An 18,086-nucleotide genomic window follows, 5' to 3' on the forward strand; every position below is an offset into this window, starting at 1 on the left:
TTGATGAACATGTCCCAGACTAGACTGAGACATTGAAAAAAGCTCGAGGCTGCGCACGTGACCCATACGAAAAGACGCGGTCGGGACGAAGGCGCGCATCGCAACTTTTCTACCATCAACACCAACAATTGATTACTTCACATTGTCCCACGTATCATCGGAGCAATGCAAGATCCAAGTCAAGGAATCCAGCGGGACCTTGTGAGTCTATCATGCATCATTGAATGCGACGCTGGCTAATGTATTGCGCCCAACTAGCTCCCTCATGTTCACCTCCTGTCAACATATCGATTCCCTCTGCTCCCACAATTGCATCCCGACAAAGTCGCAGAATGGCTACTTGGCGCGCCAAAGATAACACATGCCAATCCGTTCTATTGGACATATCTTGACAGGCCTGCCGATGGTACAATACTACTTCTCTGGCAGTCTCCCACTCTGGGCAACGAGTACGCGAGCGATGGATATGTTTGGCCTCCTCAGGAAACGGCTTTCCAAGTTGAGGTATCTGGGGGATACGTAAGTACCATGCGTTAATGGGACTGTGAAGATGCTAACGATCTGCAGATCCTAGAAATGCACCAGCATAAATCTGGATATGGACCTAATGAACCCGTGGCAGCTCATGCGCGCCGTCGATACCGCCTCCTCCCCCCTCGAAACTCGAACAATGCAGGTGCTTCACCTGATCCTTCTCTATGGATTGTTCATTATACGCAAGCCGAGCCTCAAGAGCGTATTCCGTCAAATGTCATCCCTATCGACATGCGTACTCAGAACATGATGCAGACTCGATCATACCTTCACTCGCAGGGTCAAATTATCCAAAAAGAGTTCGTGCTTCATGATCGTGCGAGCTGGCCACAGATTGCATTTCCTAGAGGTCCGCCTCGAGGTCCACCCATGTACGGCGGAAATGTCCCACCAGCAAGAGTGCCGCAGACGATGGCATATCCTCCAGCACATGCGGCTGGTCCTCCTGCAAAGCGTGCTCGCACTCAAGCAAATGCGAACCAAGCAGCAGCGAACAGTGCAGCTGCTGTTCTTGATGCTGATGAAGAAGAAGATACCTCTCGAGGTGATCTATTCGACCATGTTTCACCTCGAGATATCAGTATGAATCGATATAAGCAGAATCATGAATGGATGGAAGAGGTACTCTCGTCACCATATTCTCTCAACCAAATCATTCCCGCGGATCTTGGGCTTGGTTTGCGAGGTGAGCTCAGCAGTCTGACGGATGGTATCTTTGATGCACCACAGGACCCTGAGACAGACGTTGAAAAACACCTTTATGTTGGTCGGTTGGACCCCGAAAAGGCAGAGGAATTTCGCAAGAGGGCAAACGAACAAATTGCACAGACAAATAAGGATATTGAGAAGGCAAAGGCAAAGCATGCGAAGCGTTTGGCCAAATTCCAGAAAGGGTCTCTCATCACCATTTCTGAGAAAGCTCTACGCACTGCTGTAAATGACCCAACTGATACCGGCCCCGAATATTGGCGTCTTGAAGGCAGGATTGACGAAGACGATGGCGAGGAAGGGAAGACAGTCAGCCGAATTCCTTCAAAGGTTGATGACATTGTTGCTCAAGTTGAAGCTTCAGTTGGCCGTCATGCAGCAGCTGTCAAAGAACTCATCCGTATACAAGATGGTGGCTACGAAGAAGCGCCTGCAGCTCCATCCCCACAAGCAGCAGCGGAATCTACTCCACGTGTCACTCCTCCAGGGTCGAACAATGGCTCTCAGCATAGTGGAGTCCTGGTAGGCGATGTGGATATGGACATGAGCAATTCCGCAGCTGGTCTCCTTGATCAATACCACACTGGTCTGTCCTCGAATGCGACCCCTGGAAGCAACTTTGCCACACCTCAACCTCATTTGCAAGCCCACTCATCAACTAGCACCCCGAATCTAAACGTGCCCTCTCCGCAGCCAAATGTTCAGCAACCAGAGAACGATGTTCCAATGGGTGATGCAGCTCCTTCGGAGCAGACTGCTTCTGGAGACGCCTCCGGAACTGGAGATTGGGTCGTGGTACCTCCTGGTGGTGTCTCCCCAGGACCAACTTCAGCTCAAGATGAAGCGCCGGCTACGAGCACGCCTCTTCCAAGTGAGAACGTACCGGCACCAGCAACATCCGCGATCAGCCATCCATCCCCACTTCCGACCACGACTGCTCCAACATCTTCCGCAAATACCCCTGGCCTGCCTGACTTTCACACTTCGCCCAATGATTTTGCAGATCTGGGTGATCTTGATACTGCAGGTGACGCATTGGCGAGTTATGGTGACGATATCAGTGGTGAGCATGAGGATTTGGGGGATATGGGGCTTGATATGGATGTTGGGATGGATGATTCCGCTTTTGGGGATGCCTTTCATGGAGTTGAACAGAGAGGACCTGAGGATGGAGAAGGGTTGGGTGAGGGGCTGTAAGTTGGGGCCTGGAAGTGCAAAAGTATGACCATTTGGGTGCGGGGAATGTTAAGTACTTGTAACATAGATGTCTTTTCGTAGTCTTGGAAGTCAGATGTGAATGCTAGATTCTAGCTTAGAAACTTCCCCATTCTTGTTAGTCTTGGAAGCAGTAAAGATCTCTCATGCTTGCTTTGGGACATTCATAATATTTTATTTTGCATTGTAGACAGTGATCTCATGATGAAACCTTTATTAGTTCGATGGATTTCTGGTAGGAGGTATTTCACTAAGTAGAGCGGGAATACCATTTCGAGCGGCTGAACAATGATCTGTGGTAGATCCTGGTATCAATAACAAGGAACCAATCAAAATTAGCCCAGACTCCCGAAGATCCACTATTGATTCAGGGGCACGCTTGATACCTCGTACTCTAGGCCGCCGCATCGGGTTCATGACTATCGCTCTTTTGCATCTAATCGTTGCGTCTCGTCCTTCTAATCTATGATTCAACTTATGTTGATATCATTGTCCTTACATAAGAATCTCTTGAGTAGGTTCTGTCGTGCGAGGACCCTTGGATTTTGTCACTTGGAGACGGAAGATGAGACGAGATCATAGAAAGACGAGGACGGGGTGCAATCAATGTAAAAGAAGAAGGGTCAAAGTGAGTCCTGATATTGAAATCCACGTGATTGGGATATGTGTGGTACCTAAGTAAAGTGAGGGGTTGGCTGATCAGGATATCTAGTGCGATGAAGGGAAACCCTCTTGCGCAAATTGCATTCGGAATTCCCTCCAATGTAGCCTCGAGTTCCTCGTTCCCTTGAAACCCAGGAAAAATTCTCCTACTATACGCAAAGCATCCAGTATCGAAACAGCCCATCCAAATTTGGATCTTCGACTACGAAGCTCATCACTTGATACCAAGAGCTTCGAGTTACTAAATCACTATACGACTCACGGTTCCCTAGACTTCGGCCAGACAAGCAACACCAAAATGTGGCAAGTCGTCATCCCCCAAATGGCACTGGCACACGACTTCCTGATGCACGGCGTCCTAGCCATCTCCGCTCTGCATCTTGCGAAACGACAACCTCCTCGGAGAGTAGAGCTTGTACAGAGCGCCATGCGGTCCGAGAACCTGGCACTTCCAGCATTCCGTAAGTCGTTGGCTACTCAAAATTCGAGAGACACGCACGCGGTGTTTGCTTTTGCTGGATTCGTTGTCCCGTATATGCTTGCGATCTCGGGGTCGTATGGTATCCAGGACTGGATCCCGACTTTGGATGGGACGCATCCGCATTGGTTCTATTCGTTAAGAGGTGTGATAGCGCTGTTAGGAAAGACTTGGGGTGAGCTTGCTCAGGGACCGTTTAGTGTCTGGCTTGCGAGAAGTATTCCTCCTGAAGACTACAGCATTAATCCGGACGATGTGCACTTTGCCAAAGTTCACGAGATTCTTGAATCGACAGCTTCTTCGTCGGTCGCTGATGAGAAGGAATTGGAGTCGTGTCGGAAAGCTCTAGATGAGTTGAGGAGAACGGCTGCATTGCCATATGCGCCTTGCAAGACAGTGAATAAGGTGTCTGCTGCGTGGATATGGCCTGGTACGATATCACAGCATTATATGGAGCTGCTGAATCGACGAAAACCGGAAGCTTTAGTAGTTTTGGCATACTACTGTGTGCAGCTGAAAAGGATCAATTCTTGTTGGTACTTTGAAGGTGTTGGGCAGAACATGCTGGAGGCTATTGATGAGCAGTTGAGTGAAGAGTGGAAACCTTGTATCGAGTGGGCTTTAAGGCAGCCCGTGGAATAAGAAAACAAACATGCACATTTTTCATGACGGTCTCATTGTCCTTGACGGATACGGGACTGGGGAGATGGTTCTCTTTCGTCTTTGAATGTAGAATTCCGGACTTCCAAATACTTACGATCAAGGCGAGACCACACTTGCTGAAGGCCATAGATGAATGTAGGAAGTCTTCCAGCTGAGGCTATAGCTGTTGAAAAGAAGAAAGACACCCCGAAACGGTAAGTCTACGAGTCACGTGAAGGTGCGTGTAATCGAACAGCGTGCCTGCCTTAGGTGGAAACGCTTACGCGACTTCAAGCAGCCTGGAGCTTCATCAACACCCAACGACCTCACAACCTCGAATTCATCCGACAACTGTCTTCCAATTTCTTCATATCACTCCTTCATACAATCTCTCAAGATGGATACCCTCGTCGCGCGATACAGCCAGCCGATGTTCGAGAAGGAATACTCAGAGGAGGATCAGCTCGAGCTCTGCCAACCTACACCAAGCTTGTCCCTCAAGTTTGCCATGCCACCTATCGCTCAAGTACGTTTTTAATCGTGATCTGTGAACTCTGTTAGAGCTTCTGGAGCTCTGCGAGCTTTGTGTTGATGCATACTGACCCTCTTCTGAACCACAGCCTTCAGCCTGGCTTCGTGCAGCAACAGATGATCATGCCAACCCTAACTGCCCCATCAAGATCGCACACGGTACTACAACATTAGCATTCAGATTCCAGGGAGGTATCATCGTCGCGACGGATTCGAGAGCTACGGCAGGAAACTGGATCGCGAGTCAGACCGTGAAGAAGGTCATTGAGATCAACAACTGTTTATTGGGAACAATGGCCGGTGGTGCTGCTGTCAGTACTTCTATCACTTTTGTTGATATACACACTGTGGAACATAGACTGATTCTTTGCTGATAGGACTGTCAATACTGGCTTGCGTACCTCGGAATGCAATGCAGACTCCACGAGCTTCGCCACAAGCGTCGTATCTCGGTAGCAGCAGCATCGAAAATCCTCGCAAATTTGGTATATTCATACAAGGGAATGGGTTTGTCGATGGGAACGATGTGTGCTGGTGTCACCCCCCAAGAAGGTCCTGCTCTCTACTACATTGATTCGGACGGTACGAGACTCAGCGGAAACCTTTTCTGTGTTGGATCCGGTCAGACCTTCGCATACGGTGTCCTAGATGCCGAATACCGCTATGATTTGACTGAAAAGGAGGCGTTGGAGTTGGGAAGCCGGAGTATTTTGGCTGCTACTCACAGAGACGCTTACTCCGGTGGTTTCATCAACCTGTACCATGTGAAGGAAGACGGATGGGTCAAGCATGGCTTCAGCGATACGAACCCAATTTTCTGGAAGACAAAGTTGGAGAAGGGCGAGTTCTCGAACGTGACGAGCGAACTGGTATAATATGGCATAGAATGGATAAGATTTCTTTGAATGTCTCAATAGCAAGCATGGAGGCGCGACGGAATGGCATGGAGGCTGCGGCCGTTGTATACTACTGCTTCACTTCACGAGTGGTATTAGCTATGAAGACCTTCGAACTGCAGTTCCCGGAGTTGCAGTGAAATTGTGGTCCCTGAAGCCCGGGAGGTGTCCTTCGATTGCATTTTCCTATTTGCCGATTTATCATTGCTTTGCTGAGAGGGAAAACAGGATTTTGAAGTGCTCGTCGCACTTTATTCGAGTAACACAGGAGTCTCTTCGTCTTTGCAGACCTCTCCCAACGCTCCAGAAATTTCTTCGCCTCATTTGCCATCCGATCCTCCACCAGCATCTCGTTTGGCATTGGGATCTCATGCTTTACATATGTCGACTCCAATTCTTCGACTTGATAGCCCTTCCACGCATTCTTCTCTGCATAGATCTCCAAACCTTTCAAGGCCAGCTCTCATCACAATACTACCCGGGTGCTATACAACTGGAATGTTCATGACTTTGTATCACGTGAGTATTTTTCTTTCTCTTCTCCTTCTCGCAGGTGAAGGTTGAATTGGAACAGATCTGGCACAACTTTATTACAGATGTCTACCTAGGTGTATACTCCGAGAGATCAAGCTCCTAGCCTCAAGTGAAGGATTCAGGACATATTACATGATAGCTGCCCTCAATCTCTTACTAGATCGGCGATCTCCATTTGCCGTCCTCTTTCTTTTGCTTGCCTGCTCAATGCCCTTGTCCTTGTCCTTTAATTGACGGCAACTGTGTTATCCTTATCGAAGGACTAGAGCTGCAAACTCTCACGTAACAATTGGATCGTTTGATGTCGCTCTTCGATATCCACTTACACTGCTGAAAGCCCCTGTATCCTCCGGAGTTGCTCGTTCAATTGCTCGCACAGCTCGCGGACAATATTGATATAACGAGAATTGAGTTGCTCGTGATGCTCTATCCTAGTCAACAGCACACGGTTTGTCTCCTCCAATGCTGCAATTCGATTGTCCCGATCAGCAACAAGACGTCCCAATGTGCCGCCGAGCGTTGCCACGTTTTCCATCTCTCTATCAATCAAATTTCTGTCATCCTCGAGAGCTTGGTAGGCATTAACGTTCTCAGATGTAAGGGTCTCGGTTTCTTCGTCTTGCATGGCAGCAATGAATTGTTGTTCTTCGAGTTCCCTCCGGATGTTGAAGTTCTCATCTCTAAGCGCGTCGAGTTCGTCGTCTTGCATAGCAGCAATGATTTGTTGTTCTTCGAGTTCTCTCCGGATGTTGAAATTCTCATCTCTAAGCATCTCGAGTTCGTCGTCTTGTCTACTAACACGAGTCCTCTCTGTAAAGAGCGCGTTCTCCAGGTCGTCCCATTGGTTTCGTAGATTGTCTATAGCCCGTTCTGTGTGGAAATAAGCTTCATGGAAATCTTCGTATCGACCTTGAGCAGAGTTGTTCATCCGATGCTAGGACATTGTTAGCTCACTGTGAACATACCTTCCAGCATTGGAAGGTTCGACGTACCTGCGGACAATTGCATGCATCTGGACATAGTGTGTCATCTGACACAGAGCGTTCCTCGTGGAGAATTCGCTGCTCCATGGTTGCGATCTTTGAATCAAGATTGTCCTCGATAAAAATCAAACTTGGTATGAATCGATGTAAGGAAAAGAGAAAAATGTCGATGTGCTCAGAGATCAAGTCTTATAAAGTGGTGGTAGGCGCTAAAGAAGCGCTTGGGTGCTGGTTTCCATGGTACTCCCCCAAGCTAAACTTTGTTTCAACCTGGTGCCTCGTGTTAGTGCACGCACAAGAGCTTTTCTTGCACATTCAATCAAATTATTGGCTGAAGGACAGGTGTTATTTTCACTGTAGGAGAAGTCCAGTGTCACATAGCGTTCCATTCTAACTTTCTCAGCATGCAATAAGTTTAGGAACGAGAACAAGCATTATGCCTCGCCAAGAACAAAGCTATGAATCCTGTAAATGCCAGTATGTACGCCGTCTGCAATGCTACGAATGAAATGAACCCAAATATCTATCGGAGCCTCGGGCCACTTCCTGAAAACTCCATACCCGGCTCTTGTGAAGAGCCCGTGCTCAAATCTGTTTGACAATTTCTGAGATCGAGCGACATCTGTGAGTGGCTCCTCTTCGTAGCAAGATGTCCAGGCCTGGGAGCCTTGGAATAGATTTGTCGTGACTGATTCGTCAATGCTTGTGTTGTTTGAATCTGAGCCCGCATCGATTGAAGAGAGGATTCCAGGAGGGCAGCTTGTCGGGCTATGGTTGCTTTGAGCTGTTCAATCTCGGCATCCCTTTGCTTTATTTCTTGCACCATGACCTTAATGGTCTCACCCACTTTGTTGTCAGCGACTCTGATCTCCGATGCGGTGTTGTCGAACATTCTTTGGAGTCCAGTCGAAAACGTTTGGAGCAATCCCAATTGGCGTTTTAATGTAACATAGTCATAATCTTCACTAATGAGCATCTCTGTGTTGCACGCATCTTCTGCAGACTTCATGTTGTTCCCTGCTTGTCGAATCCCATGATTCAACTCCTTGATATGGTCTACGACAAAGTCCGCAACCTTCTTCTGTTCTTGCGTGTGAACTCGGAAACTAGTATCGAGGTCGTTTTTGGTGGTTTCGCTTAGAGTTATGACTTCTTGTAGATTCCTCTGGGAGATGTGTCAGCGCTTCCTACTTTCTGCCCACTTACTCTATCGGGAGGGAAGAATAGGATTGAGAAGGGAGCTTGAAACTCGACTACGACGACTCACATATGCACTCACATCCGTAGAATAGAGTGGCATGTCCTGTGGGAAGCTCGGTGCTTGCCCCTGTCCACTGTTGAATGCCATTGCGTAGGTATCAGAGTTTGCCATCGAAACCGTGAATGCTGACCAGCAGAGATGAAGTCTAACAAGTGGAAGTTTTTGGAGGAATGCAGAGCTTATGAGAATGGATATTGAGGTGTCCTACACTAAAGCGTCTACTAGATCATCTGTGGTTAGCTGACTCTCGATCTACGGGACCGCCTTGGTGTATTCGCATGAATTCCACCTATACCAAATGAGGAATATCGTCAGAAGTCTTCGATCTTAAGATGACTAAGATTTGATCGGTTTGCTGCTGTAGCCCAACACATGTCCGTGATACAGAAAATTAGTGTCTCGCTTAATATGCACTCCCCTTAAATGAATGCCAAGACTCGCTTAGCTTTGAATGCATGAGGATCGAATACCCAGGTAATTCAAAGTACAACCGCACTCATACTTGCTTCTGATTTGAGATTTTGGGTGCAGAAAATATCATTTGCTAGCTGCCAATGTCTCTGCTTCTATTATACACTCGCCAGACTCCAGAACCCTAGATAAAAACCAAACCGAAAGAGTTTTCAATGGTCATCACTGTCAGGGGCATCTTCAACGGTTGGGTTTTGATGTCCAACAGGGGCGGGAACACCAACAACCTCTCCCAAAATTGCCAAGGCAGCCTTGACAATCTCTGAGTCCTCGCCAGACTTCTTCAACAAGTCAATCGCTGACTTGATTTTGATGTCCCGAAGGACCTTCTCCACCGTCAACTTTGAATTCTCCCGAGCTGCAGTGAAAAATGCTGCACTGTTGGCACTTGAATCACTGAGAGCGGCCGAGAGATCCAGAATCTGGCGTTCAGCCTTATTGTTCGACTCCTTCAGGACATTGACTTGGTGTTGCAGGGTTTGAATGTCGTAGTGCAAGTCGAAGTTTGCGCGCTCGAGATAGTCAATTTGGGCGCTTTGGCCAGTTTCGAGAGCAGCAACATGGTTGGCAACGGTCTTCAAGTCGTTTTGAAGAGGTTGAAATTCGGGGCCGGCAAATTGATCCATCAAATGACGGACACCAGAACCAGCAAGAGAACGAAGGGAAGAAGTGCTTGGTTTGGAATGAAGGTTGTCCTGTCATATTATTAGACTTCCGCAGAAGATATTGTTGGACAGACTGTAGTACTGTACCTTCTCGGCCTTAGCATTCAGTGGTTGGTATGTATCCATGCTCAGTCGTACATGTTCGCGGGCACGAGCTCTCTGCTCATCACGTGTCAACGCTTGACCCCCACCCATAACCAGACGTTCGACATTGTCCTCCTTTCCCTTTCCTTTGCCCAACGTAAACTCAGCATGAGTGGGAGAGAACATTGTTCCGGCAGTAACGGCTTGGTCGTGGGTCGTGAAGGGGCTTGCGGTGTCGTTGGCGGAAGCTGCAAGAGGATGGTTGCTTTGTGAATTGGGATTAGGAAGAATCGCGCCACCAGCTGAAGAAGTTTTGACTCCCAAAACCTTTTGTGCTAAGCCTTTTACGCTTCGCACAACGGTAGACGAAGCGCTAGCTGCTTTGATCTTAGCGACGTCCATGGCTTGTTGATGTTCGGGTTGTGACGGAGGAGTGGTGGTGTTGATAAGAGGAAGAAAGAAAAATTTTCGGGAGAAGTTGGAGTTCTTTATACCCACGCAAGTCGAGCTAGTACCGCTCCAGCGGAACAGGAGCGAACTTTCACTCGATCTACCATATTCACTACAATCAACAAGTCAAGATGGAGACTAGATTGGCTCTTGCGCTTCACAGCCTTCCGGGAGAAGAGGGAAGCTTTCACAACCCAAAGGGAGGCTACTGCAGATCAATTCTATGATCCTGCAGAGCCAAGGTACTTACGCCACATTCCATTGATGTCTCGATCTCGTGCTAAAATATATGAAGGGCTTGGCAGTGCTCCCTGGTTCCGGTCCGGCTCCAGCATGCATCAGATCCATGATTAGTGCTCAGAAAAGGATACCATTCCTTGCATCTCGAATTACAACAAAACTTCTTGCGTCCTTCTAAACTGGTCTTTCGACAATGGGTTCTACTACAAACTGCTTGGTTATACTTGTGAGTTGTCTCGAGCTTGGAAATACACCTCTTTCGTTGCGAAGCATATGGCTGATACGAGACCTAGATGTCAGCTTTAGCCTAAGCAGAAGCCAGGAAGGGAGGTTGTATACAGATCCCTAGCATACAGACACATTTGTCTACACGTATAGCGGTACATAGAGCGGGCTGGTCACTCCCATATTTGTGGCTAAAGAGTGGACGCAAAGGAATGGGCAGCTCTCACGGACTGGACAAGGCAAAAGACTTGGTCAAGCAGTCTCTGTCTGTTCTCCAAGGTTCGCAGTGCACTTCAGCATCCACAAAGTTTTGCACCTATGCCAAATCTGCTATTTACTCCCTTTTGTGGCACTAAGATAGCCTCCAGAGTGTTGTCGAAGAATTCCACCCTACCTCCTTGTCATACAAAGTTCGCAAAGCTCATAGCACTAACATTGAAGACTATTCTCGAAAGTCAAACTCGAGGTAAGATAGTAACTCACGCTTGGATATTGTATCAAAATTCGAAGTCTCCAACGTTGTCATTATCTCGTAGAAGAGTACGATATCTGGCAATTAGAATGAAAAGAAGACCATGTTCGTCATGGGCTACAAATATATTACATCATGAACTCTTCTTGAAGTCTCGAAGCAGACCACAACACCAAACAAACCACATATTGTCAACTCAATGCATTAGATCATGATTTAATACAATTGCAGACAGCATATTCTGCTGCAAAGCTACAAAGTTCTCAGGAGAGTGACTTACTTCTCCTATCTCCAACCTAAGCCCTTGTACCTTCTCTTTTCTCGGAGGGACGAACAAATCCATGACGATCATTACCTCTCAATTCCTTGCGGCAGACACTTCCATGAACCCTCCTTTGGTGAAGCGACCGCTGTTCGAAACCTGAAACAGAAGTTAGTTCTGGTTTTGATTCTGGGTACCTCAAAACACTTACAATGCAGGCAGGGGTACTCTGACGGTGACCACCAACAGATCTATCAGGACTTGGCAAGCCGTGTTGAACAAGACCATCTTGAGTATCGTCCCAGGAGACTGTTAGTTTGTCGCGGGGTTGGACGCTGTATGGGCTGCTATGGTGGCCTTGGCTTGTCCTGATTCGTTTCGGGGAAGGCCCGTTATGCTCAAATGAAGGCAGGTTTGCCATGAACGTTGCCCCTTGATGCAACCTTGATTTCAGATCTTGAATGTCAGCATCTCGGTCAGCGATACCTTGTTGAAGATCTGTACGACTGGCTTGGTGTTGTGTAACAAGTTCCATCAAACGTCCGATCTCCTTTTCTGCTGCCAGTTTGACTCTCTCAATATCTCGATATCGTTCTTCCAGCTGTGTATGCTCCGTTTGGAGGATTTTTTGCTCCTTCGCAAGTGCTTCCTTCTGCAGCACGAGGCTGGCTGCCACGCTGCTCACGGCTGCAATTTTGTGCAGGATTTGTGCTTTAGTAGACTCGGACTGCTGTAGCTCTTCTGTGATTGTTGCGATCCTGTTCTCGAGGTTGATAATGATCTTTCCTCTTTGCTCCCATTCCAAGTTATCACCCTCAATCTTTTGTATCTTGGCACAAAGCTCGAGACCGTTGACCTTCTCCTTGGCACATTCTTCTTCAATAGTTTTTTTGTCGTCTGTAAGTTTCTTCTTTAGCTTGACAAAATCTGCGCGATCGTCTCTTGCCCTCTTTTCGCAACTCTGCTGGGTCTCTTTCTGGTGCTTCAGAACCTCCAGGAGATCATCTCTTTCGTTCGTTATTGCGTCGCACTAGGCAATCCGTCTGTTAATAAGACTTGCTCTGTTGAGAATATTGAACTGCAACTGCATGTGTTTGATGGGATCGATGGGAGTATTGTGGGATGTCTGATTCTCCAGTGCTGTAGGTGTTACTGAAATTCGAAGATCTGTGGGTAATTCCGGGAGGGTACAGCGGCGTTTGATGGACATGACTCTGAAGGGGAGACTTTGATGTCAGTACTGGTGATTTGCTCTTGGAAGTAAATTTATCTCGGGTTTCAATTTTCCTGGCAAAAGAAGGAAGCACAACTTATAAACGGTTGTTCCCCTAAGGATGCAATGCTCTCTCAAAACACCGGGATGCTAGCAGTACCTGCATGATGGATAAAGGTCTTCCACACCGCATATTGTAAGAAGTGCGAAGGAGGCCACTTAAATCACCAAATATATACCTACATAAGAAAAAGATGTCGTAACCTCTCTTGTAGAGGTAGAAAGTGAGACACGGGTAGCTGCATACCAGATACGCACTGAACTTCTGGATAACAGTATCACCACACCAGCGCCAACGATAGATTAACAATTCTAGCATTGACTCCTCAGATACTCTGTCTCATAGTACACGGCTCTCAACCAATACTTGACAGCATTCGTGTCAGTACTCTATCTCAGTGATACAAATTTCGGCTTCCAACAAACAATTGACAGCATTCCTATCAGCACCCTATCTCAGTGATACAAACTTTTGCTTTTCAGGTCTCCAACAGATATCTGACAGCCGTTGTGTCAATCTCTTAGTATACATATGTCCACGTCTCCCATTCTCACTGCGTTTGCTTTCGGACAGGGTTTCTGCGCCAATGCTAAGTTCAGTCAGGATAGTGTTCTAGATCAATATGAGAAGAACAGCAAGTAGCTTACCTGATCCACCAGATGATATCCCTCTCTTCTTTCGTTTGGAATAGGATTGTTTTGTGGCGAGCAAGGTCGAGTTGGGCGATCACTGTCGTCTCTATCCTCATGTTCAGCTCTGGGCACCCTGTCGCCTGTTGTCCGCTCGTTATTAGACGCATTTGAAGACATTGGCTGAGTTCCGGTGCTCCATTTCTCAGCAGCTGTGGTAATGGCTCCAAAAGAAGCTCTCATTTGTTCATTCTGAGTCACCAAGTCGCGGTTGTCTCTTCTCAATCTTCGTAACTCGTCCTCTTGATGACGGCATTGATTCTCAAGAGCTTCTTTTTCAGAGTTGAGGCCAGATACTTGCGACGCTTGGGCAGCCAAATGTTCTGATCGCCTCAACGCCGTAGTTCGAAGGTCCTCAAGTTCTGTTTCAAGGGTACCCTGGGTATCCTTGAGGGACAATACCTCCTGTTGCAGCTGACTGATATCGGCATTCTTCTTTTCCATGTTAGTCGTGAACTGTCCAATCTGTGCTTGAGTACTGAGATCTGCCTGATTGAGCCGATGTTGGAGGGTTGTCTTGTCCCAGCCATATGATGTCTTGATTAGATCCAAGGCGGCATTGGTTGTCTTGAGTCTCTGAACTGTTGTGGAAGCAGCCTTGTAGTTGACCTCGAGCTCAGTGAATCTCATATCTGTTGCCTTCTCTCGAATGTGAGACAATTCCACTTCTGCCTTGAGCGTTTCTGTTTCGGTTCGAAGATGAGCAAGTTGGCTCTCGAGTTTTTGTTGTTCTTCATGAAGACCTGCAATCTGGATCTTCAAGGAGTATTTTTCAGGATCCCGGAAGAAGGTAGTCGTATCCTCAACGTTGGTTCTCAGGGCCGAAATTGCAGCATGGATCGCAAGGAAGCTTTTATGTTCCGATATACTATTTTCAGGAAGATAGTAGTCTGTTTCGTAACCCATACCTTCTCTCATCGAGATGATGTGGACCAATATATTGAGTTGGGCAATGACATCCCAATGCTCATGGAAGAGGTCACGCACGCGGTATGAGTCCTTCTTGAGCTTATCGTGACTTTCAGCTCCGCCAAACTCAAACTCTAAAGTTTCAATTGTAGTCTTGAGCTTGCCAATCTCTTGGCTTGCTTCTTGAACATCGTCATTTGTGAGCCACACAATATTACTCGAAGTCATTGTTGGAGGTTGAGGCGTCGGTAGGGACATCGAAACCTTCTCAATGGAACGAAATTGAGATATGGTGCCACCAGAAGCTTTCGAGACAAACTTTGTGGTGAGTTGAAGACGGTGGTATCTTTGCAATTGCGGAGAAGGCGTGTGTTAGAACCCGTAAGGTAAGGGCACGAAGTTTCGGAGAAGGGGCGACTGGAGGTTCAAGTCTTCAGTTTGACGATTGCAAACGCGAGGAAGGTACAACCAAGGTGTAAGCAGGCTTCGTAGGAGAGTTTAAGTCCCGGTATTCGACCGATGATAGTGATTGAGGAGAAGTATAAGGCGTCAAGATCACGTAGAGAGATCGAAACTGTCCTAGAGAATGGACGCAAGACAGGAAGCGCTCTTCACTTCTCCTTGTCTTCAAGATGAGCTTGAAACAAAGATTCTAGGAAGCTTTGAAGAAGAGTTGGTGATTGAGTCTTGTTTCACGCTTGTGTAGATGGTGAGGCGGGAAATTTTGTTTACTTGGGCAATACAAGTCCGTTATGCCTAATCGAGATGGTTCCCCCAAGGCGGTCTGAGTCTACTGCCTCAGCCTCGACTCCATCTTCAGCCCGATCTTTCGGCGACTGAAGTAAACAAGGGATCCTTCTGACAATATCCACCTTCAATATCCTCCTTGTTCACAACTCTCTTTGGACAGTGATTCATCTTCTTCCAAAAGTCCTATTCCGTTCTCGTAAGTCGAGCACCGTAAAGAGAGTCAAATCAAGAGGACGGTCTGTGTCGTGAAGGGTGCGGCCACTTTGGAGCAAGGTACTCCTGCCTGAAATAATCTCAAGACAATAGTTAAATTGAATAGACAGCAGAGAATCCCAAGCGATATACGATATCTCACCAGGGACAGCCAGAGAAAATTGAGCCTATCAAATTTCAACTGAATACTCTGAAGAGGAAAGAAACTCACCCATCAGCATTCAGCGCGACTCAGAAGTCCGTGTTCGAGGACGTAGCAACATCTAAAAAGAAGCATCCACAGCCGTGCAGCCCAGAAGAGAAGAGCAGCAAGTCTGGGGAGACAATGAGAGAGCCAGGTGAAGACATCAGCGTTGGCCACATGTCAACAGAGCTGGCACAAAGAGACAAGCAGCTCAAGTATCTCTCGGAACAGCTAGCAGAAAAGGACAAGGAATTGCAAGCACAGGCCAACAAGTTGACAGCCCAGCAAGCCCAATTGAAGAACCAATCGTTCGAGCCGGCACAACTTATGTGGCATGACAATCCTGCGGCCCCGCTTGCTACTGAGAAGTTGAAAGATGAAATAGAAGACCACAAGGTATACAATCGTAAGCTTGCGCAAGCCAACAAAATTCTGAAGACCCAGAATGAGACGCTCGATGCGGAGAAGGAAGATCTGCAAAACCAATTGAAGACAAGCAACAATAATGAGGACCTTCTGCTTCTGATAAACAGATGTAGGGAGCTAAAGGACGAAGCCGAGACTTTGCGAGCTGAAAATCAACTTCTCACTCGCGCTGCAAACAACGCTAGATTCGAAGCAGATGTTCAGGCTGAGGAGGAGAGGAATATCGACCAACTGTTTGAGGGAGGAATTGAGCAATTCGACAACAACCGAATCGAAATGTTGATGTCTCGCAACAGGGAGCTAAAGGCCGCAAACAGGGGTTTCAAGCTGGAGTTGAAGGCTCGCAGAAGCTCGATGGGTGCCGCTTTTTCAGGAGACTTGGAGACTGACGATGAGGATGATGACGAGTTGGAAATGACAGGCGCAACTGGAGGCTCTTCGACGCTACACAGACAGTCACAGTCATCTGCAACACGCGCGAGGCCATTGGGTCCAGCACCGCCTATTCCACGCACACTTCCAGAGGGAGTGGTCCCTGTTCGTGCGGTAAGTTTCCACAACCCCTTGGCTGGCCGATTTGCAACTAATTATGTCAAAGCATCTTCGACACATGCATAAGAGGAAGTAGGAGCGGGTTGTTATGCATTAGTGGGCAGTTTCATGTTGAGGATATCGAGATTATTTTGCGTGTAGGGCTAGATATTACTGGAAGCTTCGGCTGCATTTGTGATGTGGTTCCTTTAGGGACATTATGTTGGACGTGTAGGGAGATTATAGCATCAATAATCAATGTATGGTATACAGTGTAGAATATTTGAGTCCTTCGCCACCTGGTGTATGCCACTAATGTTGGGTTAGAATTATGGATTAGAAACACTATGCGCTAACCAAGTTTGGGGATACCTGGATTATCACAAATCTCTTCTTGAACGTCCTGGACCTGTGCAGGGAACAAATACGCACTGTTCTGTTTGTACTAGGCTCTATCGTTGGATAATGCAACTGTATCCGGTCGATTCATAGACGCAAAGGTCTCCAAGTATTTCTTCATCGCATCATCAGTAGCCGTACCCACGAAGAACTCGCTCATCAGCTTCGCCGTCATTTCCGCATGCGTAACGACTCCTAAACGGATTGAATCTTGCATCAAATCGAGCAAAGAATGCTGATTCACACCACGTCTGATGCGCTCTTGTTGCATTTTACGTTAGTTATGCACTTTGTGGAGTGGCTTCGAAACTCACTCTTCATCATAGTGTTGCTGCTCTTCCGAAGTTTGATGACATACTTCTTCAAAGAAGATTTTGGATACTCTGCTTTCAAGCCAATATCATGACCCAGGCTGGTGATTGTATAGTCGATGGTCCCGCTCTTGAATTCGAAATACCGTTCCAGTACTTGAACGAGAAAGCATCAGAATAAACTTTTGTCATCAGAAGAGTTCTCACTTTTGTTGTCTTTCTGTCTCTCCACTTTGTTGACTATATCCAAGTTGATATCTTTCGAATCAACACCTGCATTGTGCAACGTACTCCTGATAGCTTCGTCGTCCTCTGTTGCCATTTAGTCATGAATTATCGAGTGAGGAAGAGTACTCAAGGACTCACTATATATGATGATTCCTTGCTCAAAGCGTGCATCTGATGAATAGCATATGAGGAAGAATACGTCAACAAAGCCGACAAGCCGAATCTTTCCAGGCCATCTTTCCTCGTTGATCAAGATCTCCCAAGGATGAATGTCACTGTTTAGGCATAGTAAGCTCTCCCGCTGTTTGACTGGTTGCATGATGAGGGAACATACTAATCACACTCCAAAGATTTCGCCTGCACGGATCGATCGAAGACTGCCAAAATTCGATGATATGAAGACATTTCCTCTCTCTGGATGATTATGGACGTTTTGGATGAGACAATTAAATCTGACCGATGTTTGAGAGCTGTAGAGTGAAGCTCCACAATATTTGCTCCTCATTTGGCTGAGAAATATTTCCCACCCCCAGCGCCGCTGAATAAATGTAGGCTTGCAGCAAGTGCTGGAGCTGAACAGTCGTCTGATCGACAGAGTCGCTAAAGTTCGCCAATAAGCCGAAGATATCGAGGCCGAAGTGGAGTTTCAGCTGAGAGGACGCGAGAGGCTGAACATGGGGATGTGCCGCTTCCGAGCATTCCGACTATGGGCACCATTGGGAGATAAGTATGCAGGGAAAGACTGCGTTCTCGTGCACTGGGGTTACTGCGTGCAACTATCGTCTGTTTTATCTCTTTATGTGCCGTCTCTAGCCACCAGAGTTTCTATTCGATATGTGTCGCCTTGGGTACTCGGAG

General features: G+C 47.2%; 9 protein-coding genes across 9 annotated transcripts; 4 read left to right on the forward strand and 5 right to left on the reverse strand.

Annotated features, from left to right (window-relative positions):
• The first annotated feature begins 114 nt into the window (after nucleotides 1-114).
• Nucleotides 115-2,556, forward strand: LY89DRAFT_642842 (DUF1750-domain-containing protein). The gene is made up of 3 exons (XM_018211771.1): nucleotides 115-201; nucleotides 259-519; nucleotides 568-2,556. Exons 1-3 carry the CDS (start codon nucleotides 166-168, stop codon nucleotides 2,437-2,439), a joined length of 2,169 nt encoding a protein of 722 aa, XP_018072851.1. The 5' UTR covers nucleotides 115-165; the 3' UTR covers nucleotides 2,440-2,556.
• A 336-nt stretch (nucleotides 2,557-2,892) lies between these two features.
• Nucleotides 2,893-4,339, forward strand: LY89DRAFT_780563 (uncharacterized protein). The gene is made up of 2 exons (XM_018222393.1): nucleotides 2,893-3,085; nucleotides 3,170-4,339. Exons 1-2 carry the CDS (start codon nucleotides 3,023-3,025, stop codon nucleotides 4,238-4,240), a joined length of 1,134 nt encoding a protein of 377 aa, XP_018072852.1. The 5' UTR covers nucleotides 2,893-3,022; the 3' UTR covers nucleotides 4,241-4,339.
• A 276-nt stretch (nucleotides 4,340-4,615) lies between these two features.
• Nucleotides 4,616-6,125, forward strand: LY89DRAFT_683466 (proteasome-domain-containing protein). The gene is made up of 3 exons (XM_018214706.1): nucleotides 4,616-4,766; nucleotides 4,861-5,082; nucleotides 5,149-6,125. The coding sequence occupies exons 1-3, from the start codon at nucleotides 4,638-4,640 to the stop codon at nucleotides 5,644-5,646; spliced, it is 849 nt and encodes a 282-aa protein (XP_018072853.1). The 5' UTR covers nucleotides 4,616-4,637; the 3' UTR covers nucleotides 5,647-6,125.
• Nucleotides 6,126-6,523: 398 nt separating this feature from the next.
• On the reverse strand, nucleotides 6,524-7,271 carry LY89DRAFT_732058 (uncharacterized protein; the record flags this gene model as incomplete). The annotated part of the gene is made up of 2 exons (XM_018219641.1): nucleotides 6,524-7,135; nucleotides 7,194-7,271. The coding sequence occupies 2 exons, from the start codon at nucleotides 7,269-7,271 to the stop codon at nucleotides 6,524-6,526; spliced, it is 690 nt and encodes a 229-aa protein (XP_018072854.1).
• A 436-nt stretch (nucleotides 7,272-7,707) lies between these two features.
• Nucleotides 7,708-8,532, reverse strand: LY89DRAFT_667589 (uncharacterized protein; the record flags this gene model as incomplete). Its single annotated transcript, XM_018212983.1, has 2 exons — nucleotides 7,708-8,349; nucleotides 8,452-8,532. 2 exons carry the CDS (start codon nucleotides 8,530-8,532, stop codon nucleotides 7,708-7,710), a joined length of 723 nt encoding a protein of 240 aa, XP_018072855.1.
• Nucleotides 8,533-9,024: 492 nt separating this feature from the next.
• Nucleotides 9,025-10,463, reverse strand: LY89DRAFT_717116 (uncharacterized protein; the record flags this gene model as incomplete). Its single annotated transcript, XM_018218321.1, has 3 exons — nucleotides 9,025-9,611; nucleotides 9,669-10,227; nucleotides 10,366-10,463. 3 exons carry the CDS (start codon nucleotides 10,461-10,463, stop codon nucleotides 9,069-9,071), a joined length of 1,200 nt encoding a protein of 399 aa, XP_018072856.1. The 3' UTR covers nucleotides 9,025-9,068.
• A 947-nt stretch (nucleotides 10,464-11,410) lies between these two features.
• Nucleotides 11,411-14,414, reverse strand: LY89DRAFT_667591 (uncharacterized protein; the record flags this gene model as incomplete). Its single annotated transcript, XM_018212984.1, has 5 exons — nucleotides 11,411-11,473; nucleotides 11,526-12,344; nucleotides 12,771-12,852; nucleotides 13,143-13,177; nucleotides 13,236-14,414. The coding sequence occupies 5 exons, from the start codon at nucleotides 14,412-14,414 to the stop codon at nucleotides 11,411-11,413; spliced, it is 2,178 nt and encodes a 725-aa protein (XP_018072857.1).
• A 1,060-nt stretch (nucleotides 14,415-15,474) lies between these two features.
• LY89DRAFT_732062 (uncharacterized protein) lies at nucleotides 15,475-16,387 on the forward strand (the record flags this gene model as incomplete). The annotated part of the gene is made up of 2 exons (XM_018219642.1): nucleotides 15,475-16,305; nucleotides 16,358-16,387. 2 exons carry the CDS (start codon nucleotides 15,475-15,477, stop codon nucleotides 16,385-16,387), a joined length of 861 nt encoding a protein of 286 aa, XP_018072858.1.
• Nucleotides 16,388-16,735: 348 nt separating this feature from the next.
• On the reverse strand, nucleotides 16,736-17,633 carry LY89DRAFT_732063 (uncharacterized protein; the record flags this gene model as incomplete). The annotated part of the gene is made up of 5 exons (XM_018219643.1): nucleotides 16,736-16,950; nucleotides 17,004-17,156; nucleotides 17,208-17,312; nucleotides 17,367-17,503; nucleotides 17,563-17,633. The coding sequence occupies 5 exons, from the start codon at nucleotides 17,631-17,633 to the stop codon at nucleotides 16,736-16,738; spliced, it is 681 nt and encodes a 226-aa protein (XP_018072859.1).
• Nucleotides 17,634-18,086: the final 453 nt, after the last annotated feature.

Source organism: Mollisia scopiformis, assembly GCF_001500285.1.
Source record: "Mollisia scopiformis unplaced genomic scaffold LY89scaffold_9, whole genome shotgun sequence".
Taxonomy (NCBI): domain Eukaryota; kingdom Fungi; phylum Ascomycota; class Leotiomycetes; order Helotiales; family Mollisiaceae; genus Mollisia; species Mollisia scopiformis.

What these genes read in the sequence shown, in the direction of transcription:
- LY89DRAFT_642842 (XM_018211771.1), top strand. Translation starts at nt 166, where the DNA reads ATGCAAGATCCAAGTCAAGGAATCCAGCGGGACCTT. An exon ending in AAGGAATCCAGCGGGACCTT is followed by an intron (nt 202 to 258) that starts GTGAGTCTATCA and finishes GCGCCCAACTAG; the next exon opens with CTCCCTCATGTTCACCTCCT. An exon ending in TTGAGGTATCTGGGGGATAC is followed by an intron (nt 520 to 567) that starts GTAAGTACCATG and finishes AACGATCTGCAG; the next exon opens with ATCCTAGAAATGCACCAGCA.
- LY89DRAFT_780563 (XM_018222393.1), top strand. Translation starts at nt 3,023, where the DNA reads ATGAGACGAGATCATAGAAAGACGAGGACGGGGTGCAATCAATGTAAA. An exon ending in GTAAAAGAAGAAGGGTCAAA is followed by an intron (nt 3,086 to 3,169) that starts GTGAGTCCTGAT and finishes CAGGATATCTAG; the next exon opens with TGCGATGAAGGGAAACCCTC.
- LY89DRAFT_683466 (XM_018214706.1), top strand. Translation starts at nt 4,638, where the DNA reads ATGGATACCCTCGTCGCGCGATACAGCCAGCCGATGTTCGAGAAGGAA. An exon ending in CCATGCCACCTATCGCTCAA is followed by an intron (nt 4,767 to 4,860) that starts GTACGTTTTTAA and finishes TCTGAACCACAG; the next exon opens with CCTTCAGCCTGGCTTCGTGC. An exon ending in CAATGGCCGGTGGTGCTGCT is followed by an intron (nt 5,083 to 5,148) that starts GTCAGTACTTCT and finishes CTTTGCTGATAG; the next exon opens with GACTGTCAATACTGGCTTGC.